This window comes from Marmota marmota, unplaced genomic scaffold, assembly GCF_001458135.2.
Source record: "Marmota marmota marmota unplaced genomic scaffold, marMar, whole genome shotgun sequence".
NCBI classification, from domain to species: domain Eukaryota; kingdom Metazoa; phylum Chordata; class Mammalia; order Rodentia; family Sciuridae; genus Marmota; species Marmota marmota.
Genome location: NW_026000019.1, coordinates 16,208,697 through 16,234,894, shown reverse-complemented (window position 1 = coordinate 16,234,894; position 26,198 = coordinate 16,208,697). Strand labels below are relative to the sequence as shown.

At 40.5% G+C, this 26,198-nt stretch overlaps 1 protein-coding gene across 1 annotated transcript in view; it reads left to right on the top strand.

Annotated features, from left to right (window-relative positions):
• Nucleotides 1–26,198, top strand: part of Pappa2 (pappalysin 2) — a 256,472-nt gene that overhangs the window by 150,357 nt on the left and 79,917 nt on the right. Inside the window, exons 13-14 of the mRNA XM_015492059.2 lie at nucleotides 11,889–12,024; nucleotides 12,227–12,440. Of these exons, the coding sequence (XP_015347545.1) occupies nucleotides 11,889–12,024; nucleotides 12,227–12,440 (350 nt within the window). The remainder of the gene's footprint in view (nucleotides 1–11,888; nucleotides 12,025–12,226; nucleotides 12,441–26,198) is intronic.

The following is a 26,198-nucleotide window of genomic DNA, read 5'->3' as shown; positions in this document are numbered from 1 at the left end:
GGGGGAGGTCTCCACTGCAGCTTTGGCTTTTTCCTCACATCTCCTCACATTGCACTCTCAGGGGCAGCTTGCAGGGATCTGACCCTGTTGTACTTTGCCTGGTCTCCCAGGCTTTCCTTTGAAATCTTGGTGGAGGCCTCCGTGACCCCCTAACTCCAGCACCCTGCATTCCAGAAGAACCAGCGTCTTGGGCAGCCAAGGTCTACCACCATGTTGAGCAGTAGCCCAGCTTCTAGGGACCTTGGCTACAGCAGGCTCTGAGTGCTTGGGTGGCTGAGCATGTTGAGAAAAACTTCCTGGGCACCCCTGTGTAAGCAGGGTGCCCTATGGTCTTTTCTGAAAGGAATTTTTACTTTACAACCTTGAATCAATCTGAGATGGGATGATCTTGCCATTCCCAAGATGCCCTCAAGCCATATCTTCAGTGGCAATAATCTCTTTAACTACCACCACTTCCTTAGCCCCAGTTTTACTCACAGTTTCTGGCTAAACTGCACGTTTTTCAAATCTGTGAGATCTATTTTCCGCTCTTGGTGATCTCAATAAACTTGGCTAAAAGCTGCCAGCAATATCCATGCCACCACTTGAATACTATGCTGCTTAGAAATTTCTTCCACCAGATTAAGAAGTCCATTGTCTTTAAATTCAGCCTCAGAGAAAGTCTCTGGACACAGGTAAAAGGCAGACAACTTCTCAGTCAGAATTTAACATAAATGGCCTCTAGTCAAATTACCAATACAGTTCTTCTCTGAAACCTTCTGACCCTACTCTTTACTGTGCACAGTCCTATCAGCATTCTGGTCTTCTGAGCTCCCACCGGAGTCACCCTTTAAGCTCCATTTACAACAATCTAAACTTTTCTAGCTTGAGTCACTGAACTTTCCAAAATTCCTCCCACAAACTCCAAAAAGTTCCTAAAGCATCTGAACCACATGATCAGGTTAGACACAGTAACAACCCCACTTCTTGGTACCAATTTCTGTTTCAGTCAGCTTTTTCACTGCTGTGATCAAAAGACCTAACAAGAACAATTTTAAGGAGGAAAAGTTTGTTTAGGGGCTCATGGTTTCAGAGGTCTCAGTCCATAGACAGCTCCATTCTTCAGGGCTTGAACAGTGGCAGAACAGTGTAGGAATATGCCAGAATTTTCACATCTCCATAACTTCCTGGGTAGAAAATTCCTGTTTTAATTTTTCTGTAAATGTTTCTCCCACTTGGTTTCCCCAATAAATGAACACTTACCTCTGAAGATTTAGCTGAAGGATAGTTTCCTTTATAAAGCCTAGTCTTTCCTGAACTTCCCTCCTGAACCCCAGCTGGCATAGTCCATCACTCCCCACTCAATGCACACGTATCATCATTTCTGCATACTTCACTGCTCTTGTCTGTCTGTCCCTCCTGTGATCTATATGAATCTTGTAGGAAGAGATCATGTGTAGTCCTGGAGCTGTGCCCAGCACTGAGCAGAAAACCTACTTGCAATGTTCAAAATGTTGGGTAAATTAAGGAATAGGTAATGAGATATTAGGTCTTAGCCTTGGCAATTGGGAGCATATTGATATTACTCAAGATGTAGAATAGAGGTGAAGATGTAGGACTGTGCCTGAGCTGGATTGAAAAGGGGAGGTGGCTGAGGCCCAGAATGGGGGAAAGCACCTTTATCCTTTGGATCTGGAATGTCCCCTCAAAGGCTCACATGTAAAAGCAAGGGCCCTGTTATAGTTTGGATATGAGGTGTCCTCCCAAAGGCTCCTGTGTCAATGCAGGCGTGTTCAGAGGTGAAATGATTGGATTGTGAGAGTTGAAACCTAATCAGTCCATCCTAGGTTGATTGCACTGACTGGGTGGTAACTGTAGGCAGGTGGGGTGTGGCTGGAGGAGGTTGGTCACTTGGGGTGTGCCCTGTGAAGGTGCATCTTCCCTGTGACTGTGTGCATCCTCTCTCCCTCTCTGCTTCCTGACCCCATTGTGAGCTGAGCAGCTTTCTCCTCTTGGGCCCTTCCCCTGTGATGTTCTGCCTCACCCTGGGGCCAAAGTAATGGAGTCAGAGATTTATGAACTAAGACCTCTGATACTGTGAGACCCAAATAAAATTTTCTTGCTCTAAGTTGTTCTTGTCAGGTGTTTTGGTCACAGAAACAAAAAGCTTACTAAAACTGTCCCCAGTGCTACAAAATTCTGAATTGGGGGTTTAGGCAATGATTGGATTGTAGGGCTATAACCTCATTGGTGGATTAATTCATTTGATGGATTAATAATTTGAATGAACTATTTTGTTGGGAACTCTAGGAAGTTGGGGCATGGCTGGAGGAAGTAGCTCACTGGAGGTGTGTTCTTGGGGGATGTATCTGTCTGTGCCCCTCTCCCTCTCCCCCTCTCTCTCCCTCCCTCCCTCCCTCTCTTTTCTTTTTTCTTCCTGGCTACTGTGAGTTGAGCAGCTTTCCTCTGCCATACCCTTATGCCATGATGTTTCTGCAGTGGAGCTGTCCATCGATGAACTGAGACTCAAAATAAATCATTCCTCTTTTAAGATGTTCTTGTCAAATAATTTGGTCACAGCAGCAAAAAACTGACACAGAACTTTTTTTTTTGCAAATTTCTAAAAAATATGGAATATAGGTTGAATAAAAAAGCACAGTCAAAGGGAAACTTTCAAGGATAGGGAGAATGAATGGTTCTCTTCGATTGTGTCAGGTTGGTTTCTTCAGAGTGAGCTCTGAGGCAGAGTTGAGCATGCAGGGTAATTGTAAAGGAGGGACCTAGGAATCAACATCTAGGGGAAGGAAGGAAAAGAACCGTGAGCCGTGAATGGGTGAAAAAAGAAGGTGAGCAAGCTCAGCTACCCCTCCTAGAACGTATATAGAGGACCACAAAGGACTAGGCAGGAGTAAGTGGGAAAATGCTGCTTGCCATAAGGTCCTTACATTATTCATAGGATAGTAATGTCATTTGAATGTATATTAGAATAAGTTGGAGATATATTATAATCTCTAGAATAATCACAAAAAGTACACATAAAAACAAATAGCTGTAGGCAAGAAATCCAAAGAGGGGATTAAATGGAATAATAAAATAACTTGATTCAACCAAAATAAGGCAGGAAAAGAGCCAAAAATAAACAGCAGATGGATCCGAGAGAACACGAGTACTTAGATGGCAGACTTAAGCCCAACCATATCATTAATTCTGTTAAATGTAAATTGTCTGAGGATGCCACAAAACAGGCAGAGATTGTCAGATTATATAAAATTAAAAAAACAATTAATGCTGTCTACAAAAAGTGCACTTTAAATATTAAAGACATGCTGATTGAAAGTAAAAGGGTAGAAAATGATGTACCATGTAAACTCTAAGCCCAAGAAAGTTCACGTGGTTTAGTAATATCTGACAAAATAGAGTTCAAAACTGAGCAGCCAGAGAGATAAAGAGGGAAATTTAATAACGATACATAGTCAATTTATCAGGACATAATAATCTTGTTATTAAAGGAAGCACTTAAAAACAGAACTTCAAAATAGATGAATTTAAAATTGAGAGAACTGATGGAAAAACAGCCAAATTCATAATCATAGCTGGAATTTATCATCCATTTTCTAGTAAATGATAAGACAAGAACACAAAAGAAAATCATGAGAGATGTGTCAGGTTTCAATATCACCATACAATGTTTTGGCTTCATTGACATTACAGAAATACTCTAATGAACAACTGTGGCAGGTGAATATTACATTTCCCAACACCGGACATATGCTGGATCATAAAACAAGTCTCAATAAATTCATAGTGATTGAAATCATATAGATCTTGGTGTTTGATAATGTTTTCTTCTAAATTATACAATAATTGTGCCCATAATTTTGACATATAGAGCTTTCAGTATCATTTGGTTACAAGTATGTTGTAAAAACTCATCATTTCTTTTTAAAACCTGTTGGAGTTTAATTTTATTTGTTTGTTTGTTTCCAGCATGGATTTTTCAGAGCATAACAACTGTGCCAGTTGTGACATTATTAGAGGGTGTTTTCTTCCTCCTCCCTGTGGCCCTTTATTTTATTAGGAAGCACTTCAATGCTGAGTCTTTATTCATTCAGAAGTTAAGGACTATCCACAATAAAATGTGTATTCTGCATCAGATCATCAAAAAGCATCTGCCACTTTTACTAATTTTCTCTGTATATAATTATAAACAAAATCATCTACAAAGTTCTTTCCTCCATTCTCTGTTCCCTGCTCCTTCCCTGTCTTTATTTTTTCATTTTTTCTAGTTTGACACCTTTTTTTGTTTTTAATTACTGACAAATTAAAATTGCATGTGTTTAGCTGGGTGCGATGGCACATGCCTGTAATTCCAGTGGCTCTGGGATTGATTGAAGGATCACAAGTTCAAAGCCAGCCTCAGCAACAGCTAGGCACTAAGCAACTCAGTAAGACCCTGTCTCTAAATAAAATACAAACTAGGGCCAGGGATGTGGCTCAGTGGTTGAGTGCCCCAAGTTCAATCTCTGGTACCCCCTGCCAAAAAAAAATTGCATGTATTTACAGTATGTACTTGATACGTATATATGAGTATACACTGTGAAATGATTACCACAATCAAACTTTTATAAGTGAGTTCTAACACTGGATTAAAGATGAGGATATCTAGTTATACTTCAATTTCAAATAAACAGTGCATGATATTTTAGTATAAATATCTATCAATACTATATTATTTACTATGTAAGTAGAATATCTTCATGTAATATTTGTGCAAAGTAATATTAAAAATCCATTGTTTATCAGATATTCGAATTGAAGTGAACATTCTGTTTTTTTATTTGTTTTTACTAAGCCTAGAACTCTTCTAATTTTTCTTTAGTCAGTCAGATGCTAATCACTTATTCAGCAATGACCACAAATGTCTCAGGAGTTATCCAGATTTTATTGTTTAGCAAAAGAGAAACAGTCACATGTGGAAGGCAGTTAGTAATCCAATCATTACTTTGGATTTTTTTTAAGATAGGTGAAAATACCCTCTTTTAGAGAAATTTATCTAACAATATTAGTTATCTGAACTTTCAATCTCCTATAGAAAGGGAACAACAAACTAAAAAGTGGTTTCAAAACTGGAAGAAAATGTGCATTTTAAAAACAATACTGCAAACTCTGCTTTTTACCATGAACTGGTCAAGTAACCTTATATAAGTCAGGTAATTTCTCTGGATTTGAGTTTTCTTTAAGTTTCTTTCAAATGTGTGTTTAGACTGGATGATTCCTTCCAGGTCTGCATTTAAACTTACCCTTGATAGTGAATTTTTAAGAGAAACTAATAAATGAATATGATAAATAACAGTCATCGACTACTAACTGCTAAGGGCAAGGGTGATGCTATCAAGCGATTTAAAGCCTGTTACTTCACAATGTCATTCCCAAAAAGCTTGTTGGAAGTATAGGGTCTCAGCTCTACTCACGCAGGATCTGCATGCTAACAAGATCCTCAGTGAGGTGTGTGTATGTTCACTGTGCAATGCACTACTTCTAGGGATGGTTTTCTTAGCATTCAGTGAAATAATTGATTTTCAAATGCTCCCAAACTCCCTCTAATTCATCAAGAGAAAATTCAGTTGAGTACAGAATTCTCTGTTTAAAAGGGCAGAAAATTTTCTTAGGTATATTAGAATTTTTTCTATATGCATGATTGAAATTTCTAAAAAAGTTCTCATGCTTTGAAGATTTTTCAAAGAAAAATATTCTGTTGTTCTGAACATTGACATTTTTGGATACCTGCCTTCCCTGGGAATCTTGCAAAAGCAAAGAGATGACTACATGTATGTGATTTTCACATACATCAAAACCTAGCCTAGTACACTCCAAAAGTCAATGTCACCATGGCTGAATAGTTTATTCCCCAAGGGTAAAGCTCTGGCTTCCCCTTTCCTATTTGATTGCTACTAATCTCATTCTTCATTGATTTTACATGGAAGCTTTTGCCAATCCCAAACATGGCAGTTTCACAGCTATTCACTAGTCCAGTTCTGTGAATCCTCGGGATAGAATATTCTTCATGCAGGAAGGACACTTGCTTCACCCAGCAATGCTCTCATTCCTCCCTCACTTATGCATTCTTGTCCCAAGAAGACCTTCTCCAGTTGTTTTCCATAGCATTATTTTTTCTCAATTTCAGGCTTGTTCTTAAATGGGGTTTCCCCAGAATTCAGGATCTGAATGAAGATCTTCATGCAGAATTCCCCTGAGATCAACATCTGTGGGTGCTGAGGTAGCCTTTCAGAGTTGTCTTACCCTGTCGACCGCCGCCACTACTACCAAAAGACATCTTCTTTCATTAGACTTGACTGCCCCCCCCCACACCCACTCCAGGAAAATGCAATGACCTTGCATATGGAGGTCATTTTCCAGAAAAAGACTTTGCTGTGACCTGAGTGGCCCGAAAGAAGGGGTGGGGTGTATCACATCAGAGCATCCACTTGGTCCTCTCCCCTTCTGACCCTCTTTTGAGTCCCAGAAACTTCTAACAGAGTCTCTGTAGATTTAGTATTGGTGTCTAAAATCATGGTTTGCTCTTAGAAGGAATTGAGGCATCTTAACTGGCAAATAACACATTTTTTAATGTGTACCCCTGGACAGTGAGCGCAGGCCTTAACAATGGGAACCTCTTCGTTCCACAAAATAACAAGTTGGTGTCATTTTGCTGCTCATGATATTTATAGCCTTATCTGAACCATGAAAGAAAAATGCAGGAAATCATCTGGGCTTTGATCAATTCAGAGAAGCAGGGCTTAGACATGGGGAGGAAGTAGTCAAAACTCCCCATGCCATTTGACACATCCTCCATATAAATACAGCCAAGATGACATGAAGACAAGAAGTTGATTGCCTCTCAGCCTTTTTCCCTCAATTAGATTTGGACTTTAGGGAAGAGCCTTTGAAACTCTGGGAGTCAGTCTTCACATTGTCAAAATTTCTGAATTCCACACAGTTGACAATATTATTAGGTCATGCTGGGCACAGTAATTCCAGTGGCTCAAGAGGCTGAGACAGGAGAATCATGAGTTCAAAGCCCAGCCTCAGCAATAGAAAGGTGCTAAGCAACTCAGTGAGACCCTGTCTCTAAATAAAATACAAAATAGGGATGGGGATGTGGCTCAGTGGTTGAGTGCCCCCTGAGTTCAATTCCCAGTATCCCCAAATATATATTATTAGATTGAGACATGAATTTGGCAATATTTTATATCCTTCCACCTATCAAAAAAGCATTTAATGTTTTAACCAAGAGTACAGGTATTCTTAATCTGATTTCTGGAGACCCTAATTGAACCACAAATGCCTTTTAAAGTTATCTCTCAGCTCCCTAAAACTGTATAAAGCTGTTAGCTAAGTGTCTACATGATTTCATTTTGGGGGAAAGAGAGAGGTCTCAAAGGTCAACACATTTTCTAAGGAATCTATGTTGTCCTGCTCACCTCAAATTAAGAACAGTGGTGCAGTCAGAAGAATGCGAACCTTAAAATGGGAAAACCAAGTTTCTTCCTTCCCCTCTAGCATTTGCCCTGGCAAAAAAAAAAAACTTCTTTTTGAGAATCTTTGTTTTCACTTCTGTAATACAACCTTTTTATCCTGAGGATAAAAATGCTCAACTCAGAATAAACCCTCATGAGCCTCAGGAGCCGGTGGGGGCTCCGGCAAAGCACGGTCTGCAAAGGGAAGTCAGGCCGCCTGTTCCCTGCTGGCCCAGGGCCTTGCTTTCCCTCTGGAATCAGGAAGTGCCACAGAAGAGTAAAAATGGAAAAGCACAGGAAAACAGCAACCCAGTCACTAACCAAAAGCATTTTAAAACCTCAGTGAGGATTCTTTTCAAGTTTGTGGTGTGCTTTTAGGGTCTGCTATCCAGTGACCACCACAAAGGGTGACCTGGAAGTTGACATGCTTGACTTGGGAGCATATCAAGTGTATCGGTGCCCAGCAGGCAGCCTGGCGAAGGATTTCTTAAGCCCAAACCGTTCAGCATTAGAGAGATACTCTTTCAACCTTACCCTTCTCCAGTGGCCAGTGGTCAGATGGCGTGGTTAATTTGCAGTCTTTGAATGAAAAAGCAACTTAGTGTGTGGGGCTGGCTTTCCCCACTATCAGTGTCTTTCTCTCTCTCTGTGGTAGATCTGTCTGTCCATCACCAAGTTCATCATATCTAATATCTTTTTCTTTCTCTATAATATGTATCTATCCATCCACCCATCTCTTATCTTTCTATAATTTATCTCTATTTCTACATAAACTATCTAGATCTACCTAATTTTCTCTTTATCTAGTCTATTTCTCTATCTCCTTAGAAACTATCTTTTCCTATATATATCATCTATATCTACCTATCTATATCTATCATCCATCACTGTCATCTTTCTGCTCTGTGTTTTCTCTTTGTTTCAAAATATATTGTGACAGGTTTACTGAGTTGATTTCACTGACAATCTCTCTATCTTGGAACAATTTCTTATACTTTAGAAATGTTCGCTTTTCTGAGAGACCTTATCTCCTTCCTGATATGTATTTATGCATTTTCTTCCTTGTAAGAGACATGATCAAATCAATTTTATATTGCCTATGTAACCTATGGTGTAGTCTCCTTGTTAGAACAAATATTGAAATGTGAAAGATAAAACTAGCAATGCTTTTGACTTTCTAGCATTCTGGATCTTTCACATACCCGGTCTGAACACTCCCTGTTGTACTTCATGTGAACTTGGTCCTGGAGGGGATAGCTATGCAGAATCACACATTAAATGTGATCAGAGGATGTCACCCTTGCAGTGGCAGAGGTGATATGGAGGTAGAAGAGTAGTGCTTCCTGTTGCCAATTGTTCTACTCCTGCTACTACTTGTCTTTCATGTCTAAGAATGTAAAATTCACTATTTCACATAAAGTGAAAATACTCCAGGCTACTAACATATTCAAATAGTTGTGACTTGACTCTTTAAATATCTTTAAATAAAGAATATACTTCTAATTTTCTAATTCCACTGTCAATTCTGGAAGTTTTTATGTCTCTAAGCACAGCAAACTAGAAATTTTCTAAATTTCTCTAATTAACAGAATCATATATAAAATGTATTTTATATATTCCATTTATAAAATAGAGATACATAATATACTAAGAACTTCAAATATTGACAGTTTCTATGAAACCAGAACCTGAAGTTCACATTTCACATTTCCACAGTCCACATTTCCACAAGTGGTAACTGAACAAAGCAGAAATAAAACTTTTTAACTTATACATTCAGAAAAGTATAATTCTCTATATTTCAAAACATGAAAATGTTTAATTTTAAAATATTGTCCTTTCACCTTTTCTTTTTACAATGCAAACTAGGTGAAAAGCATTGTATAAAAATCATCTAACACTGGACCTTACTATGCCATAGGCATGCCTCCCTTGCTCTCACACAGTTTCATCTAGTCTTCGTAGTAACCTGTCAAATAGGTAGTCTCTTTCTCAGTTATGGGGAAACAAAGGAACCTCAGGCTCATACAGGAGAGATGGATCACTCAGATGTATCCAGGTAGTAGAGATTAATCCAAGAGCCACATACAGGTCTTCTGCCTGGCCAGCTCCCTCTGGTCGGTAGCTTTGCTTCATTCCTCTTTCCTCCGCTTGGACCGGTGATGCACGTATGTGCAGATTCAGGCTAGTCTGTGCTTTGAGATGCCAATTGTTGTGTGAAAGAATTTACAGTTTCTTGTGCTTCTAGTTGCTGCTGCAGGGCATACTTGGGGTAAGAACGAACTGCAGTTTTCTTTCCTATGTCACTGAGGGAGGAAATATCCAAGACTCAGCATCCCATAACTTGATCAAACTCTTGTCCTTCCGCTTTGTGTAGCCTGACATGCCTCGGCTTGCATGTGCTTTGGAGGTCCCACCTGTGGTTTTCCTACTTAAGCCTCTTCTCACAAACCATGGCACAGAGACGCTGCCATCAGGAGCAGCCTCTGAGTTTCAAGGGTGTGGTATTCAAAAAGCCTTAGAACACAGGGGCGCATTGCTAGGAGATGCAACAGGGGTTGGAAGCTTTGGGCACAGGCTCTCAGGACAGAGATGCTCACAACATGAGACCTGCCTCTGCTAACTAGTTTCAGTGGGTGGCATTTATTTGGGGCCCAACAGAGGCTGGGAAGACTGAGCTCTCCTGTTCCTGTTTAGGCCGCCCCCTCTTTAGGTCTGAGGCCTATTGAGGGAGACCCACCAGGTACTTGTTTGGATTCGGTCTGTTCCTGGCTCAGGAAATGACCCAGAACTTTCTTCTAGTGCTCAGGTCTCTTTTGTGGTATATGAGAAGGAAGAGGTTATGGGAGTTCCCAGGAGGCTTTGATGTCATTTGCTGTTGGAGTGGAGAGCATTGCCCTGGGCTCCTGGTTTCCTTCGGGTGCTTTCATGTCTAGCCCTCACTCAGACAGGGACAGAGGACTTCCTATTGGACCCTATAACCTATGGGTCTGGATGCTTCTGAAGTTATGAAGGAATATTTATTACTTCAAAGAGGGGAAATAAAAAGAGTATAAAAAGAGTGTGTGGCTGGTCTTTCCCTCGAGGAGGAGAGGAAGAAGGGAGAACTGTGCTGTCTTGACCACTGCAAATCATAAAACCACTCTGATTAAGCCAGCAGTGCAAATGGACACTAAAAACACATTGCCAAGACTCAGGGGACACCAGTCTGTGGACGAGAGGGAATTCTCATTAAAGTGGAAAATGTGTTTTACTCTTCTGCTCCCCAACTTTGTAGGAGGTCCCTGCCATTAGAAGCAGTGTCCTGTTTTCACACTGAAAACAAATTTCCTGAGTACCTGATAAAAAGCCAAAGAGATGCATACAGAATTTCATTAAAATCCTTATTCTATTAATATAACATCCATGTGACACCAGGGAAAAATGGCACTATTCTCTACAGAAATCAGGGGAAACACGCAGATATAGAAAACAAAACAAAAGTAGAATTGTTGCATCAAGAAAGTCCCTTGGGGAAAGTAAGCATTGAACTCCTAGGAGAGGCCTGTGGAAAGGCTCTATTCCATCCTCGAACCTCTAAGATGTTTACCTTTCTATTAAAAGATTCTCAGAGACAAAATTTTCATAGTTTACTTTGAAAGTCTGTTATAGTATTAATCGACCTAACCATCTAGGAATAGTCCTTATAAATTATAACAAAGTAGTTCTATGTCTCAGCGTGGGTTTATTTTCTAGGCAGGGACAGGGTGGATGAGCATGGGACACCAGGACAATTGCATAAAAATAAGGAGTTTGTCAGGCTTTAATCTCAGAACCAATCGCCTGCAGAAACCTCCTTCTGTGTCATAGTTCACATGGTGACTTACAGGTTCTGAGAAACATTGGTGGTGGGAGGGAGGGATAGAGAGGGAGATGGGGAAGGATAGCAAGGTGTGGCCATGCAGCACACACGGTAGTTCAGAGCCAGTTGGCTTGCTAACTTGGATATTGGCTCAGTGATCTCCTGGTCTACTTCTCTCACTTTCCTGAAAAGGAGAAATTTAGGGCTCCGTGGAGTTTATTATCTCCAGCAAGCTTGTCTTTGACTGATCCTTTTGGGAAATTTAAAGAATGATGGGTCTAAGTAAAAAAGAAACAGTTATGGTAAACAGTTCCAGAAAAAGGTAGATAGGATGCTTGGTAGCTGAAAATTATCTTCTTTCCATCTCTTCTTGACTTTGGGTGTGACCTTGGATGCTCTTCTGTGCCTACTCTATATTTTTCCCATTTGTAAAGGAGAAGAAATCTCTTACTTTATAAATGGTGAACCATCTGAGAAGAAAAGAGATGACACAGCACATGCCTTGATTGCCACAGAAATAATGACTCGTCCATATATGTGCTTATGCCCAGGTCTGTTTCAATAGACCAGGAGTTGCCGCGGCAATTTTCATTTTCTTGACGTCTGATGGCCTGGCCCCTGGGGAGCATCAGCGGCCAACAGTGACCCTCTACCTGACTGATGTCAGTGGAAGCAACCACTTTCTTGGTGAGTCTGAGAATAGTCCATTTAGAGCCACTAGAGAATGATCCATTGACCCAGGAGTTGGCTTGATGTCTATCTCCAAGGTTGTTCAGGAGCGCGCCTGCCTCACACAGCTATGGAGAGGATGGAACAGACATAGGTGTGGAAAGATGGTGCTGGCTGAATGGCTGGAGGGATTATTTCTCATCTCCTTATTTCTCTTCAGGAACCTATGAACTGTCGTGCCAGCATAACCCACTGGTTGTCAATGTGAGCCATCACACAAATGTACTCTCCCACCATACCACGTCCATGCTGCTGAACTTCTCATCCCCACTGGTGGGCATCTCCGCAGTGGCTCTAAGGACATCCTCCCACATCAGTCCTTCAGTTCCTGATAACTGCATGGCAGAGCATGAGGGGCAGAATCAGGGACAGAGGTACCAAGTCCCCTTTCTTCCTTTGTCCCCTTTTTCCTGTGGCTATGAAGTACTGCTACCATTTAGGTGCACAGTGTTGTGTACACAGTGGCTGCTTGATATTAATATCCTAAAATTTAGGATTTAGAAACTACTAAAAAGTCCCCAGGAACTTTTTAGAATAATTTGTAGAAGGTACATATGGGTTTTAAATTTTTCTGTTCTTTTCTTAGCTGAGCTTAATTTTTGTATAAATATTTAACATCTTTACAAGGTCTTAACATCTTTTTTTACATATAAAACCACTAACTTCAAATCAACATTGTTATAAACTGCCAAAAATTCTTTGCCAAAAACTCAATGTTCCCTAAGCAATGTATATTGATCCACTTGCTCCCACCTGGACAGTGTAGACAGCAAGTTTAACAACTACTAGCTGAAGCATGTCACACAATTATTTAGTATTACCTATGGGGGGGAAAAAGAATATATTCATGTGTCTGTCTGTGGACATCTGTGATCATCACCCTCTACACATACAAGGGTCACTGAATTCTAGTAGTAGCTTGTAGGAGACTACTTCACAGCACTGGCCTGCCCAAGATCAGGGGTAGGGAGTATACATACAACAGTCTACACTGCGATTGGGGTTGACTCATCCCATCAGTGATCGGAAGGGAACTGAAGGTAGCAGGGTTCATCCCCTCAGAAGAACCCTGTTGTGAGAAGAATGGGGAATAGGCAGCACAAGAGTATCTTGATTATGTATTGCTCGGAGGCAAGTTCTATCAAAATTTAGTGGTCTAGCATACACATGTTATCTCCCAGTTTCTGGGGGTGAGGAATCTAGATGCAGCTCATCTGGGTGCCCCTCGCTTGGGGTCTCTGATGACGCTGCAGTCAAGCTGCTGGCCAAGTCTTGCTGCTCCCTGGAGGGGCACTGGAGAATTCACTCCTAAGCTCTCGTGTGGAGCTCTTGGTAGGCCTCAGAAGATCCCCACCCATGGTCCCTCACATAGGTGTTGGCAGTTGGCATTATCACTCAGCTGTGGCTCAGTTCCTTGTCATGTGGGCCTCTCCATAAGCTGTCCAGTGTCTGAGACTTGAAAGCAAATGATCCAAGAGAAAAAGTAAGCCCCAGAGGGTGAATGCATGATAGACTGCCCAGAAGGGAAGCCACAGTCTTTTTATAACATGAGATTGGAACTGACAGCTCATTACTTCTGGCATATTCTATTCATTACAAATGAGTCAATGAGTCTATCCCATACTCAAGGGAAAGGGTTTTCACAATGCACAAATCACTGAGGACCACCTTAGAGGCTATCTATCATGTGCAGTATTAGTAGTTTGTGTTAGTTGAACACTTACTATGTGCCAAGTATGGTTCTAAGTACAGGGAGAGAAACAGTACGGGACAGAGCCTGGATACTGGGCATTGTAACATCATCTGGTTCATCTGCAACTTGTAAGTTTTCTTAGTGAGAAAACACCTTTAAACATTCACACAAAAATGTCGACTATTAAAATAGCATTGCTTATTAGAGTTATTGCCTCTTTCTCATGTGATTTCAAATTACTTTCTCTACTGGCTTTACCTCTGGCCTTGAGCCATGCAGAATGTCTTTCGGGTCCCTGAAGTATGTGTTCTTGATGAGCTTCGCACACAATGTTCCCACTTTCTGGAATGCCTTCCAGTCTTCCTTCACTGCAGCTCCTCAGGTTCACCTTCTGGGAAGTTTTGGCAACTCCCTGTTTCCATAGGACATAATATATAACCCCAACTCTACAAAAGTGGCTGTCTCATTGGGTGGTCGCTATTATTTACTTCTTGTTCCTTCCCGTTAGCCTATGAGCTCCCTATCGTGGGAGTTCTGTTTAGTATCTCTCGGTGATTAGAAGAGGGCCTGGCACATAGTAGGTACCAGAAACTGTGTGTTCCATGATAGTTGCTGATTTTAAATGCTCTGTGGAACAGAATGGAGCAAGCAAAGTAGAAGACACAGCTGTAGACATGAAGGACAAGAATCCCCCTCAGCATCACAGCTGTGAAATGTCAACAAAGACATTGATTAATTGTGATCATTGCTGTTAGTTCTTCACTTATTTTCATGTGGCACTGTGGGAAAATAAGTTTTATATGCATGCATGCAAACCAGTGGAAATAGAATATGATTCTCCAGTTTACACTGAGAGTATCTGGAATGCGTAAGTATTTCCAAACCACATATGACAGACAGGAGCCATGCAAATTGGCTTTTCCCTCTCAGCCAGCAGATGAGTGCAATATAGTGAATTTTTATACACAAGAAACCTAATAAATCTCATATATTTTGTCATTTAAAGTTTGACTCCTTATGTACTTTTGAAAAACAGAAGTCTTTTTGTAGCTTTGTATCAATTAGTTTTAAATGTAGGTATGCCATAATATGAAACTCTCAAAATTTGCACACGGCTACCTCTTTTTTACCCCATGACCTGAATTTCATTAGTAATTCCATGGGTAGGGAAGATGCCTGGGTATAGAAGATGTGTTGTTTACTTTGTATTTAATTATTAGTGACTGTTGCTCTGTCCCTACTTTAACATTGCATCTTTAACCAACCTGACTGACCCACAGAATCTCAATGGCATGCCAATAAACATAGGTCTGGCTCTTCAGTGACGGTCGATCTTTGCCTTGGACAAAGTAATTTCTCCCTTCCCATTTAGATACTAACACTACAGAAAAATTCTTAGCTAAACCAAAATCCAACCTGGCCATGAGAATATCTGTGAGGGTTTCCTCCTAATTGCAAAAATGTATTAAATTAAGAAACATTGTTGGAACCAAAGCATATACTTGTGTTCTGAAAAAAAGAAAAGTCAAGAAAGGAATAGAGAGATACGGAAAGAAGAGAGGGAAATAAGTCATTCCTTCTTCATTTCCTTGCCCCTTTGGCTGTTTTGATTTTTAGGTGAACAGTGGGATCATTTATTTAGATGGGCAGTCTGAGTTGCAGCCAAGTCCAAGGAGAAGCAGACCAAGACATTAGGGTTGGATCATTTTGAATCTGTCGTCTCTACCAGGCATCCATGTCAGAAAATCCACCAACAACTGCTCTCTGTGATCCTGGGTGAGACAGAATCTGGGATGGATACGATTAAGAATTAAGGCCTTAGAAGTAGATTAGATCATGTGGAGATTTGGAAGGAATGAAGGGGAAAGGATGAAAGGAGAAAGGGAAGGAGGGAAGGAAGGGAGAACCCCTTTGGTTCTGATGTGTCTTGGTCTTGTTACCCACTTTGTTGGGATAGTTGTCCAGTTTATGGTCTACTCCACTGACCATGAATCCCATGAATTTCGAAAATCAAACTTGGTGTTTCTGATTTTGGCTCTTATGCTCAAGAAGAACTCAAATCATTCTTACTCACCTACCATTTCCAGCCGTACCCACTTTGGGGAAAGATCCTGCACAATCTGCATAGTGTTAGCACCAGACAGACTTTTAAATATCTCGGATGAGTTCTTTGAGAAGTGGAAACCATCTTTTTTGTTAGTGTATTGGGATTTGGAGCACTTCTGATAAAGAATCCAGGCCACTAGTGTGTTAATTTACTTACAGGAGTGGATTGGTTTGCAGATAATCAGGACTTCATTTTCTACTTTAGAAATTTACAAGGTCAAATCTAGAAGAACTGACCAATAGGAAATTGCTGATGGATATGAGGCGTCTCCTACAATGGGATTTTGTTCTTCCAGTCACATGAATACTTTGGAAAAACTGATGTTTACTCCTCTGACCTGTCTTATGGCATGTTCACAGGGTCCCCAGTGCTGGGTTGCTGGAGGTAAAGCCCTTTCCAGGTCCTGGCTGACGACAGTGGCTGAAATGTCTGTGATTACTCTTCTCCTTACAACATTTACACTTTCCCTTCTGTTTACCCAGATTTCTCTAAGTGCAAACATCATGCTTCTTTCAAATTTTCCTTGCATTTCAAACAGCTTTTGTTTTTTCTAATTTGATGTAACACAGTTAGGTGTAAAACTTTTTGCGATGGTTGGTCTTTATTAGGATCTTACTTCTTGCCAAACCTTTTGCCTCCTTAAATGCTTTTGGCTTTGAATTCTACTGTGTCTGGAATGAAAATGTCCATCTCTGCTTTCCCTCTGTTTGTATTTGTTTGATGAATATTTGCCTTTCTTTTATTTTCAACCTTTCTTTATCTTCACTGCCAATGAGCCCGGGGCACATTGCTTCACTGCACTGTTTAGAGAGATAGTAGCAGTGTGTAAAACTAATCCACAACTTTATTCTGAAAATTTATCTCATGAGCCCTAAGCGTCCTTTAGGGCTCTATAACACTGTTGCCTTTGGGATGTTTATCTCCCAGGATGCAATGGCTTTTGTCAGTGGCTGCACACCCCCACTCTCCCTCTCCCTGCCTCACCAAGACCGTTATCCTTTGTGACCTGAAGTTTTGAAACGAGTAAAGGGAGGGTGATGAGAATAATGGATAGAGAACAGATCTCAGACAATAAAAAGCAGTTCTCGGTGTTCTGTTCTTTACAGCCGCCAGGGAATGAAGAAAGAATGACTTGTTTACCTCTCTTAGTAAGGAGGAGAGTGTAGGAGAAAGAAGCAAAGGTACGCCTTTTTTCCTTTAGAGGAATCCATTCTTGGTTTCTCCCCTTCAGAAAACAAATGTATGCTTTAGTGTCCAATGATGTTTCTGAGTTTTACTCTAATAAATTTTGCAATGAAGAAGACATTCTTATAGATTCTAGCTCTCAAGTTTGGTTTTGGGTATTGATAAGAGTTTCATATTTTTCAATTTTGCTGATCTTTGAGTAGGAAACAGAAGTTATTGTATTATTCTGAGGTTAACTGAAAACAACACACCTGGAGTTGTAGAACATTCTAGCATCAAGAGGGAGCAGCACCAATGGCAGTTTCCATGCTTTCCCCCTCTTTATTTATTTTTTAGTCATCCTCCTTTTAGAAGGGGTGCCAGTTATTCATCAATCTATTGACTCTCAGCTCCAAATCTACCCCTATCACCCGCCTTGCAATACCAGAGCTGAGTTTTGCTAGTGTTTATCCTTTGCCAACCAGGGCCATATTTCTTAAGCATGCTTTGAGTATGAGAGGAAGTGGCTCTCTTCCTGGCTTCTTCTTTTTGTGTGTGTGCTGCTTCTCTTTTGCTGTGGTGACGTGTTCAGCCAGTGGTGCACATGACACCTACAGCTGAGCTCCACGGCCACTTAGGCTTCCAAGGCATTTGTTTTGGTTGACTTTTCTTCAAAATCAACCAAAGATCATGGCTGGATCTATTGTGATGTCACTGTGTGCCATAGATTATTAGCATCCCATGACCCATCAACAAGGAACTCAGTACTGTACTTAAGCCTAAAGCCACAGCCAAACTGATCCCCAAATCCCATCTCTGTGAATGTCTCCTGCCACCATTTCAGGACACAATAATTAGAATAGGAAAGGTTTAATATAGTTAATAACTAGCAACAGGGGATTAACTCCTAAGGGGTAAAGAAAACTTTAAAGAATAGAGGAATAGTTGGAAAAGGAAACAATCTTAACTTTAGAAGATTAGAAGAGTATCAAAGGAAAGAACAAACATGGAAGAGGCTCTCCATTCCAAGATGGAATTTAGTTCTTGTTGGAGAGGGTATGTGGCACAGTGGATGTAGAGAAGTCTGCTGGGTTTCTGCAGGATGGAGCTGGCAGTCAGGAAACCACCCAGTGGGCTGTAGCTGAAAGCTCATTACAAAGCTGCATTGTGGGAAACTATTGGAACTTGCTAAGCAAGAAAACTGCCATTAGGATGTAGCTAAAACTTTCTGGGAGGCACATGGAGCACTGATAAAACTTGATGAGAAGGTACCCACAGGGGTCCACTGAGACTTGTTAGGGAGACAGTGGCTGCTGGTGGAACTTGTAGAATGTGCAGGGTATACTGTGCCTTATTAGGTGGTAAACACCACTGGCTACTCCCCTACAGGACTGCAGGTTGGGTGCTGTGGAAGGGAGGGGTGGAAAGCCTCACAGGTATGAAGAGAGGAACTCTTGCATCAACAATGTCTCTCCAGTGCTGGCTCCCAAGTAAACTCCATGCTGGCTGTCAATAGAAACGTTAGCATGGTCTGTCTCTAGTGTTACAGAGTAGGGCAGTGAGGTGTGGATTTGGAACTGAGCAGCAAGAAGTTGATAACTGGCAGACAGTCTTGTCAAATAGCCAAGAAGGAAATCCTCTTTCATCTGCCTTTTGTTCAAGATAGGATTTCCTTTAAGTTCCTGGGCTTAATATTAAGATTATTTAAAAATATAACTTCTAAATAGATTGAGCTAATTAGAAATGCATATTTTCTTCTTTTAATGTTTTGAACTTATTGTAAGTCCAAGACAAAGTATAAATATATTGGCTTACTTAGTGTAAGTACACATTTTGACTGAGATGGAAAACAAGTAATGGATACTCATAAAAGTATAGCAAGTACTGAGGTTTGCCTTCAACTATAGCTTATTAAGGCCCAAAATTGAATAGGATATTAATCTTTTAAAATGAATATCCATGTGGAAACATGAGTTCTTTCTTCTATCTCTTGCCTACCCCGACCTATATACTCATATTTTGATTCTTTTTATCATGGTGGATAATTGAGAATTGATATTCGTAACAATTTAGGTCTAATACGGATAGATAGATGGGTTCTCATGTTTCATAAACATTGCTATATTTTACTTCAAGTCAAAGAAAGCCTTCTTTAATTTCAAGTAACTTTCTGAGAAGTTTAATGTAAATTAAACCATGAAACTAATTATTCTCCAGGTGTGGTGGTGCACACCTGCAATCCCAGTGGCTCAGGAGACTGAGGCAGGAGGATGGCAAGTTCAAAGCCAGCCTCAGCAATAGCAAGGCACTAAACAACTCCGTGAAACCCTGTCTCTAAATAAAATACAAAATAGGGCTAGAGATGTATGTAGCTCAGTGGTTGAGTGTCCCTGAGTCCATTCCCCAGTGCTCACCACCAAAAAAACCTAATTATTCTATATGGTGTGTGTGTTTGCCACTGTGTATAGAAAGAGATAGACTCATCATCTAAAAAACTTTTAATTGCCACAATATGACAGGAATCATTTCCCTTTGAGGAAACTGAAACTTACAGTGCACAAATTTGCCTTAGTTGAGATTAGCAAAACCAAAGCTAGAATCCTCTTCATTTGTTCCTAGAAGGGAAAGCTTCCTCTCAAACAATGGCAAACTCTTAGAAATATATTCATATCTACTACCATCCAAGAAATCCTACTGCTGCCTCAACTATATCAGGATTGGTGTAACAAGAGTTTAACTGGCCCTAGAATAATTAAGAGCACCTGTATTTTGGATACATTGAAGTAACAGATGTTATTTTGAGGAAATGGTGAAAGGCAGATAAAGGCAGTGTGTGAAGCTGGTAAGGTGGAAGGATTCAGTGGAGGGGGTTACAAGGGATGGAATTGGAAAGATACTTTGGACTTTGAGGCAAGTTTAGGAAATGTATAACCCATACCAGGATAATTTCATAGGCAGAATCCAAGGGCTTGGGGTCATTAGGAAAAGAGGTTTTACCCAGCTCCTATGTGGTCTTAACCCAGACAAAAAGAATCTTTTTTTTTTTTTAAGGAAGAGAAAAAAAAATAGTCTGCTTTGAGATAATAAGTGCAAGCAACCCAGAAAGAAGAAACCCCAAGTTTGAAAACCTGGTTTATGGGTGTGTCAGCTTTCTATTGCTGAGTAGCACTGTTACCACAGTTACCAGCTTAAACCAACACATTTATAATCTCACTGTTTCTGAGTCCAGAGGTCTTGGCAAGGCTTGACTGGGTCCTCTGTGAGGTCACAATAAGGTGTCAGCCAGAATTAAATTCTTATCTGCAGGCTTGACTGGGGAAGTCTACTTCCAAGTTCACAGAGTTGTTGTTATTGCTTCTGAAAGAACTCCCCCATTGCCAACATCTCCCATCCAAACTTGTTACAACTGATGGACCTGCATGGACACCTAAGTCACCCTAAGTCAATGGTTTACGTTAGAGTTGACACTTGGTGTTGTACATTATATGGGCATGGACACATGTATAGTGGTATATGTATGCTATCGTAAAATCATACAGAGCATTTCACTGCCCTGAAAATCCTCTGTGCTCTGCCTATTCACCTTGACCACTATCCTCACTGCCACCCCAATTCCTTGGCAACTGCCCATCTTTTTACTGTTTCCATATTTTGCCTTTTCCAGAATGTTGTGATGTTGGATTCACAGAGCATGTGGCCTTTGCAGATTGGCTTCTTAGCAATATGCACTTAAGGTTCCTGCACGTCTTCCTGTAGTTTGATAGCTCATTTCATTCTATTGCTGAATAATATTTCATTGTCTGAGTGCACACAATATTTTATTTTTCCATTTATCTACTGGAGGACTTCTTGGTTTCTTATAAGTTTTGACAATTAGGAATAAAGCTGCTATAAGCATCCATGTGCAGGTTTTTGCATGGATATAAGTTTTTAACTCCTTTGGATAAATACCAAGAAGTGAAATTTATGGATCATATGGCTGAAAGTATGTTTAGTTTTGTAATAAAGTGTGTAATTTTTTAAGCAAAAAAATTTTTGTAAATAGGAATATCATCCCCAAATATCTTCTTTTTTATTCTCTCCTTTTCTTTATTTTCAGCATAAATCTGTATTTTTCTATAGAAATTATTTATGAACACATAACATTTGAATAAAGGAAAAACAATGAACAGCTTGTTGTACTCTTATATGGTTCTATACTCAAGCAACGATCCTTAAATTGAGAATTTACCTTTTACATTAATAACATTTATTCTTAGGTTGATATTTTGGACAGCAAATGGAGTTATATATGTAACTCCAATTGCAATTATATGTCTTGTATATTTATTGTAAAAATGCTCATACAGCTACATAATTAATATACCTGCCACAGTTGCATAAAGAAGAGAATCAAGTAATTTTTTAAATAAAGGAATAATAAATACAAATATTATGTTTGGTTTGAATGCCTCAGGACCACAGGTAGAGAGAGATCTGTTAATTTATGTATGTGTATACTACTTTAGCCACCTTTGTAGTCTTTTTGTAGCCTCAGATCTGGAAAAATAAATAATCCAGGGAGAAAAATCAACAGTCAGCTCCCATGAAATAACTCAATTTTATATTCACAATTTGTGAAGTTAGGTATCTGGCAGGTGCTTCTTCAGTGGACTTACCCCAGTCACCTGGCTTCTTCAGATAGTCTTTCAATGGCACCTCCATGCTTGTGACTCAAAAGATGAGTTTCATCTTCGAAAGCTGTTGGGTCTGCTGGTTTAGGCTATATAGGTCATATACAGATGATTCATGTGTTACACTCCACTGTTCATGGAAAATTCCCTACAGACGTGGGATTTGGGCTGGGAGTAGAGGGATGAGGTAGAAAGAAAAACAGTTTTCCCATTGTCCTCTACTTCCATGACTTTAATAATGCACAGAAAATTTCTGGGAGGAAGTAGTGTGCTTTCTTTTTAGTAGCTGTAAGGGCTCAGGTGTGAAAATATTTCTTTCTGATTATGCTTGAAGTTCTCAGTAGAGCTGGGGCCTGGATATAGTCCCTGGGAACCCCACCCAGGGGTGGGGAGCTGGAGTGTGCTCAGTGCCTTGGTGCTCCGTCCTGCTGGAATCAGGTCTCAAGCCCCATCCTGATAATAGGATCATTCCATCTCTATTATCTGCCCCTCCACCTTCATGCTTCAGGATTCACTGGAGCCCTCATTGCTGATGCTTTACCAATTCCTATAGTGTTTTGATTATTTGGGATCAGATTTGAAATGACAATTCTTTCCCTTCCTCCTCTGGACCAGATCCCAGTACCTTCCCAGACCTCTCCTTCATCTGTTCAGCCTTATGTCTTCAGATTTCCTCCCTTTGACAGCCTCATGAAGTGAAGGGCTCCATCCTTTCTTTTGCTTTGGGCCTGCAAGTTAAGTTGTGGCTTATTCTTTGGCTCCCCATCTTTTATTTTTTAGCAGTGGGGGGGTTCCCTTTTAATGCTCCAGGGTAGTGGGAAATGTTCTTGCTGCTGGGAAAGTCACTGTAGCAATGAAATGTGTATTACATTTCTACTCATTTGATTATCTTCTTCCCCAAAGCAGTTTAGCAAATTAGCATTGAATCTGTTTTTGTTTCTGCCCAGTTTTTTTTTTTTTTTTTTTTGAGCAAGGAAAGAATTATAGCTGCTCAGTTGTTCTAACTTTCTTGCCTAACTTTCTTTTCCCAGAATGATTTGCCTTTAAAATAATAGGGAAAGGGGAGACCCCGCTAGAGAGAATTCTTATTCCCCTGGCCAATAACAAATGGCCCGGTGGCCAACAGGTCTGCAGTGGATGCACAGTGAGCCATTTGAGTCTTTCCTCATGGGGCTGTAGAGGGACATTTAAATGGCCATGGCATGGTCTCATTTGGGGGCTTAATGGAATGTGGCTAAGACAATTCTAGAATAGACTTTACTAAATCATGACCATATCTGAGATTATTCTGTGTGGGATACACTCTGAGAACACATTGGATGATAGCTTTCAATCAAAAGCTAGGAACAGGTAAAACTCTTAGGGAGACCTATGGCCAGGGTCCAACTCAAAAGGGTAGATGGATTTCAAAGCAAGGTCTTTGAGTCAGTGACTCCTCATCTCTAAAATTCCACCGTAAGAAATTATTTTCGTGAGGTCTTGAAAGTCTCCAGAGGTCTCTTTAGAATAGTAAATACTCAAAAGTAAATGTGTTTTCTGTCTTTATCAACTATTTGTACCAGATGTGTTTTCTTATGGAGACATTGATAACTCAAAAGGTAGGCCAGGGACCTGCTGGAATGTGACCTAGTTCAGGCCCCTGGAAGTTCTGGGAGAAGAGGAGCAATAGAAAACGTGGTGCTAATACAACAAACACTAGTATGGCAACATGTAAATCAATGGATGTGTAACTGATATGATTCTGCAATCTGTATATGGGGTAAAAATGGGAGTTCATAACCCACTTGAATCAAAGTGTGAAATATGATATGTCAAGAACTATGTAATGTTTTGAACAACCAACAATAAAAAATTAAAAAAAAAAAAAAGAAAACGTGGTGCTAAAATGAGGGATTAATTAAATATGTCACCTACTTCTCAATTTTGCCCTGGGTTGGCCCTGTCAGTATAGTCTGTATTCATGGCAGCTGGTGGAAATAGTACAGAAAATAAAAACAAACCAAATTTCCAGGGTCCTGTCATTTTGCCAGCCTGCCAGGCAGACAGACACCATCAATGGATTTGACCATAAACTTTGGCTGGACCCACTCTGAGGCCATGTCTGGTTTGTGTACAGCCAGAGCCAGGGCAGCAGAGGAGGTCTGGCAATTGGGGAGGCAGCCAGCCCACTCTCCAGACCCCTGCCTCTCACTTTCACTGCATTTTCTAGGCTCAAACATGGCTTTAGTTTCTTCCTTTCTTTGAGCCTTTATTTTTTCATAAGCAAGTGAGTTACTAATATCACAAGGCTTGAGAGTACAAGAAACAGAGGCAATAATATTACAAATCTGAAGTCAACCAAGGACTGGCAAATTTGGGGATTAAGGGATTATGGGAGCAGCATGAAGTTTCTGCTGGGGAGTCCAGAAACTTTAAGGAAAGGAAGGTAAGGGTGGAAGTAGAGAATGAGAGCTCCAAAGGGGCCTGGCACGTGTTTTATGTCCCATTTCTCTGTGTGAATTTGGGACTCAATCAAACCTTCAAGCCCTCTACTGATCCACAGTGTATAGAGAAGCCAAGCTGCCTGATCTCCTTCCCAGCAGGTCCTGTTCTAGGACTGATACTGTGGGAAGCTCATGCCCACTAAACTTTTTCAGTGATGTTATTCACAATTTTTACAATTCCCCAGTCACAGGTCAGGCTGGGAAGTGTCACTCCCAAATAAATAGTTTAACTGGTATCTGGGTATGAATGGTAGGTAGGAAGGGAATCATTTGGAGGACTTTAGTGACCATTCATTCCCCTTTAGGAGATTGCTGCTTCTGAGATAGCTCCTGTCTTTGTAGATCCTGGTGTATATGATATGGATATATCTCTTTTTGCTGTTTCAAATGGGTAATTCTGCTTCCCTGGCCAAGTTCTAGGAAGCACAATTTCTACATGTTAGTCAGCAATTGAATTATTTTGACTTTTTCTTTGGTATCCCACATATTTTATAATCTACATGAAAAACATGGGTTCTAAAGCTTGGTGAAGCGGGGCATTTGACAGGGAGTGCTTTTGGCTGTTTGATGTAAATCTGTTTCTCCTTAGGACAGGGGCATTTGGATGGAACTTCTAGTGTTACAGCCAGACATGGTAAAAACCATGCCCAGAATTAGAAATGAGCAAAGTGAATTACCCATACTGGGGCCACTAGAGTCCAGTCCTGACCTTACACAGAGGTCATTGGAGAGGACTATCCCGAAGAGTGAAATCTGTGCTGAGACTTAATGGAAGGGGCATGGTCATCCTCCACTTTCTCAGCATAGAGGAATTGAAGGCAAAGCCTGCTGGGTGCAGTAATTTGTCATTTCTCTGTTATATGAGGGAAGAATCAGAATTACTTCTGAGATTCCTCTGTTTCCCTCAGATGCAAATCCTTAGGGGAGAAGAGCTTGAATCAATTTTTGCTTCCCAGCTGGCATGTTCCTTCTGTAAAATTCCTCAAGGTACCAGCTTTGGTTTTACCCAAGAAAGCTGTTAGGAATGTACCTAGCAGTTAACTGATTCCTACCCCTCACAGCAAAGATGAAGCCAGAGGAGAGAAGTGGAAGGGAGAGCCAGAATGGATCCTTTATTTTGCTCTCCAAGGATGGATGCTATTGTTGTTACTCTTGGTTTTGCAGTTGGTAGTGGGAGGTTCATGAGGACTCTGTGACTTGCTGTCCACTGTGTATTCTGTATATCCCACTCCCAGCTGCTGCCAAATCCAGAGCATGCTTTCTTTCTTAGCCCACACCCTCTTATTTCAATAAGAATCAATAAAACAGAATTGGAGAATAGAGGAAAAATATGATCCTCTTTTACTGTTTAACCTTAAAAAGCTGGTTTAGAGAAACCACTGGGATTGTGAGTTAGTCAATGGTGGCACTTCTTGGATAGAGGCATTCAATATTTTGTTTAACTAAACAACTGAAAAATTGGGACATTAAGCAAATGATTTATACTGAGTAAGAAGGCTTATGAGAAACTGTTTCTTGGGTTCTCCACCACATCCTGTCTATTCATGGATTTTCTGTACTCCCACCCCCAATCCACCATCACCTCATCTATGAAATTAAACACCATGTTAAAATTGGAAGGGATCTTTGTTAGAACATGGTTCGACCCCGTCATTTTTTTAAATTTGTAAAGAGAGAGTCAGAATGGTGGAGACTTGTCCAAGGTCATAAGGTCAGGAGGGGCAAGCTGAGATCAGAACTTGGGTCACATGGCCTCCGTCTATTGCTTTCTCCACCACACCAGGCTATTTCTTGAAACTGTGGCATGAATGCCAGACAGTTTCTCCTAAACTGATCTAGATTCTAGGAAAAGAAAAAAACGTTTATGGGCAGACTTTTCTGGATGCCTCAGGGAGGATGAGATATTGACTTTAGAAAAATTCATGAACTGATGTCATCTTATTTTGAGTTTGGGTCAAAGATGAATTAAATGCTTGTTTGTTATTATATTACAGCCTTAGCGCTGTAGAAAA